The sequence below is a fragment of the Protobothrops mucrosquamatus genome, unplaced genomic scaffold (assembly GCF_001527695.2).
Source record: "Protobothrops mucrosquamatus isolate PMUCROS unplaced genomic scaffold, P.Mucros_1.0 scaffold280, whole genome shotgun sequence".
Lineage (NCBI taxonomy): Eukaryota > Metazoa > Chordata > Lepidosauria > Squamata > Viperidae > Protobothrops > Protobothrops mucrosquamatus.
The window spans coordinates 54,988-60,671 of NW_015386624.1; the positions used below are offsets into that span (position 1 = coordinate 54,988).

Here is a 5,684-nt window from a genome sequence, read left to right on the forward strand (position 1 = left end):
CGCTCTCCCGAGAAAAAGGGAGAGCTTTTGGGACTCTACTCCTATCCAGGAGTACTCACCTCGACCCCTTCTCCCGGGGCACAAGGTTCCAAGCCGCTGAACAGCTGCTGACCGCTGTTCATGCTGGCTCTGACGCCTTCCCAAGCGGACGGCTCCGAAAAGAGCCGCCATCGGCGCGCCGTCCCACCGGAAGTCCATTTTACAACCTTTTTTGTGGCAGTTGTAAAGCAGTGACCACAGTTGTTAAGCAAATCCCATTGTTGTTACATGAACTATTGGTTCGTGATGGATGCAGTTTTGCAGGAAACTGGAAGTAAATACCTGTTTTTGGCAAAACTGTTGTAAAACGTGGTCACATGATGTGGGACACTGCAAACAGCGGTAAGTGCAGCCCAGTTGCTGAGCACCTAAAATTTGGTCACATGCCCAGGGGAGGGGCAACCATTAAAACTTCGAATCCAGGTTGTAAGTAGCCCCAGATAGGTCTGTTGTAACTTCAAACAGCTGCTAAGTGACACTCATAGGTCTACTACCTGTGTTGGTCAGCGGTATTAATATTCCAGCTTGAACTGTTCACAATAGATTCCCTGAGCAGTGTTCCCAGTGGAATAGAGAATCAGGGCCTGATGTATTTATATGGCTCTTGTTGCAGGCTGAGGCCCTTAAGGGGGGCACCTGCCCTTTCAAAATTCATTAAAACATTTATTATGGCAAGTTCTCTCTTGCTTCATCTCAAATGCAACAAAGCAAATGTACTAGGTGACCAGATCTGCATTTGTCACAAATGGGGTCAGTGATTCATTTTAAAAGGTCTATGTTATGGGGAAATAGATTGAAGCTAAATTATAAAAAAGAGTTTCTAAGGAGTACAAAAAAGAGAAAACATTAGGTTTTCTGAAGTTTCCAAGAAAAAAAAACAAGAGAAATGTCTGCCACGAATTCCCTTAGTTTTATTTAACCAGGCATCTTCATGTGTTGAATTACAGTTGTCATTAATCCTGGTCAGAATAACCCTTTTCTACAATTGCCCATTGAAGTGCAGGTAAAACCTACCAGGTGTATTTCATAGGGGAACTTGGCTTTCCACAGTCTGGACCACATTCGTTTGTCTGCTTTGCCACTGCTTGGCTATATAAGTGGTAATAACCATGTGGAGATAGATGCAAAGTGTTTTTTTTAACAGAAAATATATACAAGCACAATAGAAATAAAGTACCTGCTCAGTAGACAGAAAATTTCAGGCTCAGTCTTAGCATCTCTAGATAAAACAATCTGAGATAACAGTTGGGTTGGAATAGAACTGTCCAGTCTGAGACTTTGGAGAACCAATCAACCAATAGGTCTAGTTGAGCTAGATGCCTATGCATTGACCAGTAGTTCTTCATCCTACCGCTGCACTGTTCTTTCTTTTTCAGGATGCAGAACAAGAGAACGAACTGCGCAAGAAGCAGGAACAGGCTCAAAGGGAGCAGGCATTGGCCCAAGAAGCTAAGAGACTAGAGAAGGTAAGAGATACTCCAGGGCATCATGTTGTACGATTGCCAACAATCCGAGAAGCCTGAGGAAGGGAGGGTGTCAACTCACAGGAAGACTGGTTCATCATTATGTCTCATGGGCTTTGATAGAGCTTAAACTTGCTTGTAATATATTTTAGCTTGGAGATTATATCATTAGAGTATCAGCTGCTACGATGCTACTCTTGGGTGGTGTCTCAGCAGAGAATGGAAGGGCGTCTAGCAAAGCATGGGATGCTTCACTAGAATAGTTGCAGCCTACGCCATCTGCACCTACTGCTAGAATGGGCATCCCGCTGGGTCTCTGCTTCTGTATTTTAGGGCCTGATCATCAGTTCCTCATTAAAGAGATGCTAGCTTTCCCATAGTTTTCTAACAATATTGATGTAGAAATAATCACAAATATAGATATTTCAGTTTGGGCTGCCTACTTATCTACAAATCTGTTCTCAGGGAAATTCTTGACCTTCTGTGTCCAGGGGCAGATATGAACCTTCCTTGACAATATAGTGTCTTCTGAAGGAGTTCAAGCAGAGTATTAGTCTGATGCTAGTGTGTATTTGCCATTGCAACAGATGATGTCAGTCTGGGTTGGGCATTCTCTGACTCATTATGTTGTGCATTGTATTGTGAAGGAAAGAAAACCACGTTGCATGGGCATGACATAAATCCCAGTTTGGATTTCCCAACCTTCTTTTGGATCGGTCACAGAACAGGATGTGTGGTGGTCAGACTGGGCAGCGTCTTTTGCTTTTTTCCTCTTAATCCTTGACCAGCCCCAGTTGTCTTTGCAGCGCAACAAATGGCAGCAGCAAGAGTTAATTGCTGAGCTGAGGCGGCGCCAAGCCAAGGACCACAGGCCTGTTTATGAAGGCAAAGATGGGACCATTGAGGATATTATTACAGGTAACTCCCGATCCTGCCATATGAATTTCCTTAGCTCGGCTCTCATGTTCTTCCAGGGAAAACTTTACCGTGATGCCAAAAAAGGAAGGAGATCTGCTACTTGCAACATATTTGGGTATTGAGTCCTCTTGACTTTAGCCCAGGGCCTTTCTGGTCCTCATTACCCCTTTCACAGGGAATCGGACTTCAAAATCATGCAGTTCCCAGACTAATAAGGGATGACATTGATTTAAGATTCATTTCAAAAAGCACCCATCTTGAACTGAAGCATGATTGAATCACATCAAAAAGCCCAAGAAAGTAGTAAAACCAATAGCTGAGGCTTCTGTAGCAACTATTTTATAGGCAAGAGAATTTTTGCTCATGCAGATTTTCCAACCCTGATTGACAAAATTGCTCCCCTTGCTTAAATTTTCAATAAAGTTCCAGGAATTTTGCTTCCTTTGGCACTTTTCGTTACTCTCTGGGGATCAGTTGATGTCCTACTATGAATCAATTGTTGGGCTGCTATGTCTGGGCTACAGAAATCTGCCCAACCATCAGATGGAGGCAAAAATCCTGACATCATCTAGCGAGGGCCTGGATTTTTGCAGTTGAGGTCTGGAGGGCCTGGTTAGTTGCCAGCCCCTGACAGCATGTGGCCTTAAAGGCCTGCTTTACAGGGGGGGCCCTGGTGCCCACAGCTCTCTCTCCTTACCACCCATCTTATTCTGCTGCTTCCACATCACTATAATTTTAAGTCTTGAGAAGGTGAGCCCATGTTGTGAGCAGACTCTGGTTGATCAAAGAACTGCCAGACAGCTGTCACTCAGCTCTGACAAATAATTGTAGGTGCTCCTCAAAAAGTCTGATTTGGAGTCTTCTCAAACCAGAAGTGGCGGTAAGGAAGGTGCTGGTAGCAGCAGTCCTGATTGTCGGGGTCCCCCCTCCCATCCTGGATGTGAGTAATCCATGTTTGTTAGAGAGAGAAGGACAATGAGAATGAAATGGTGAGAACTGAATGTCTCCTAACCGCCCACTTGAAAGGTGTTAAACTCAGACTGTTTTTTCGTGCTTTGAGTATCCGTAAACCTGCTTATTAGGGCAAAAAACAGGGCAGAGTTAAAACATTGCTTTTTTTTCCTCTATGCATTGGGAACCAAAAGGCTAATGGAACGGTCCATGTTTCCTACGCAGAGGACTTCTTCCAAGCCGACTCTGATGTGATGGAGTCTTGGCTTTGGGCCACTGGCCCTGTAAAGAACAGAAACGCCAGCTTTCCAGCATTGGATGCATCATTGTTGGTGGCTGTGGTTTTATGCGCCATGGTGCATATCTTTGAATGCCATTACAGACAGTTTTATCTTAAGTTCTGCACTGCATATCGAACAATCTGATGTCTGTATGTCTCTGTCCATCCATCCCTTTCCGTCTCACAGTGTTGAAGAGCGTCCCCTTCACTGCCCGCACAGCGAAGCGGGGCTCTCGTTTTTTCTGTGAGCCGTCTCACCACGAGGAGCCCAACTGTTAGCTCCACTCATCCCCCATCAAAGGTACCACCCTGGAACGTCAGCTGCGACCTCTTCTGCATGCAACTCCTTCTCCGCCACGGACCCTGAGAATTCCTTCTTGCATGCCTTCCCATCTTCTCCCATGAGTTCAGGGCTTCTCAACTCCTTCCCCTTGATCTGCTCCTGCTCCCCAGAACCTACCTCTGTGCAGGAACAGAACTGCCCTGTGGAATGGGGCAGCGTTGCTTAGAAATCCCAGTAGCAGCTGGGAGCTGTTCTGCCTTCGATATCAGAGGTTGAACAAAAGAAGGGGGGACTTAAGCAAGGTCAGCTTGACAATCCCCCTGGCCTTGCCAGAATCCCTTCTGAAAAAAAAAGCTTCTATTTCCCCTTAGGCATTGGCCCAGAGCAGGGCATTGTTTTTCATAAATACTCATTTTGAAAGAAAATGCTAAATAGTAACAACTTTAAAAGAAGCACCGAGCCCTACAATGTTGATGCCCCCTTGCCCCTCGCTGTTGAGAATCCCTGCATTGACTCAGAGGAATCAACCTGTTTTTTCTTATCCCTGCATGGTTGGCATGGCAAGATGATCAGATATCCTCTCCTGATTGCATCTTTCAGTCTGTCGTCTGTTCCCAGGATCACCTTATCACACTAATGCAGTATATACTAGCTTACTAAGTCCACCCTTGATTTAGGGGGATGGGATTGGGGTTGGGTAGCTGGTTCACTGGTGCTGCTGAAATATTCACTGGGGATGAAAAGCTGTTTGCTAGCGTAATCAAGAAAACCATCACAATCCTGTCCCCAAAACCAGATTCTGCTGGACCTCTTCTGGAGGCCCAAAGCGTGCAAGTGGCACACTGTTTTGCTAAAGTTAGACTGCATCAGTTCAGACTGCAGATGTGGGATCTGTATGTTTTAAGTACTCACCTAAAGGTCCTGAGGTGAAGAAAAAGAGTGTGCTTTGGTGACCAAGTAAAGCATTGGCTGTGACTTTTCTACCTTTTAGTTTTACCATTTAGAATCAATGCTGACATTGTAAACCACCCACAGAGTGCTATAAAGCACAAGGGGGCGGTATAGTCCTTGACTTACAACCACCATTGAGTCCAAAATTTCTGTTGTTAAGTGTGACGTTTGTTAAGTGAGTTTTGTTCCATTTTACAACCTTTCTTGCCACAGTTGTTAAGTGAATCACTGCAGTTGACCAGTTAGTAGCCTGCTTCCCCCATTGACTTCGCTTGTCAGAAGGTTGCAGTGCTGGGGGGGACAGCAATGCTGATAAATATAAACCAGTTGCCAGCGTCTGAATTTTACATGGGGATGCTGCAAAGATGTAACTCTGAAAAATGGTCGTAAGTCACATTTTTCAGTGCCATTGTAAGTTTGAACAATTCACTAAACGAACTGTTGTAAGTCAAGGACTACCTGTATAAGTCTAAGTACTATTGCTATTGTATTGCTATTTGCTGGATTGTGACAATCTGAAATTAGGCTTAATTAGGCTTAAACTCATATCACTTACCAAGCTCAGGGAACACCAAGGATGCCACAGTTAATCTCATATTTTTTCTTGATCAGCTATACAATTAAGTGCTCCAAGCCGAAGGAACAGATTAGTTCAAGGTGAACCAGATAAAGAAAGGATGAAAAGCTCTGGTCTTTGACATCTGCCATAGAAATACAGAAATACACAAATCCAATACGCTATTGGTGGAGAGAAGCATCCCCCCCCCCGTTTTCTACCACCCAGAGAATGAAAGCAATT

General features: G+C 44.6%; 1 protein-coding gene across 1 annotated transcript in view; it reads left to right on the forward strand.

The window, feature by feature from the left end:
- Positions 1-3,930, forward strand: part of FMNL3 (formin like 3) — a gene marked incomplete at its 5' end in the record, with an annotated part of 53,582 nt that extends 49,652 nt beyond the window's left edge. The window contains 3 exons of the mRNA XM_015814744.1: positions 1,416-1,505; positions 2,297-2,420; positions 3,839-3,930. Of these exons, the coding sequence (XP_015670230.1) occupies positions 1,416-1,505; positions 2,297-2,420; positions 3,839-3,930 (306 nt within the window). The remainder of the gene's footprint in view (positions 1-1,415; positions 1,506-2,296; positions 2,421-3,838) is intronic.
- Between the last annotated feature and the right edge of the window lie 1,754 nt (positions 3,931-5,684).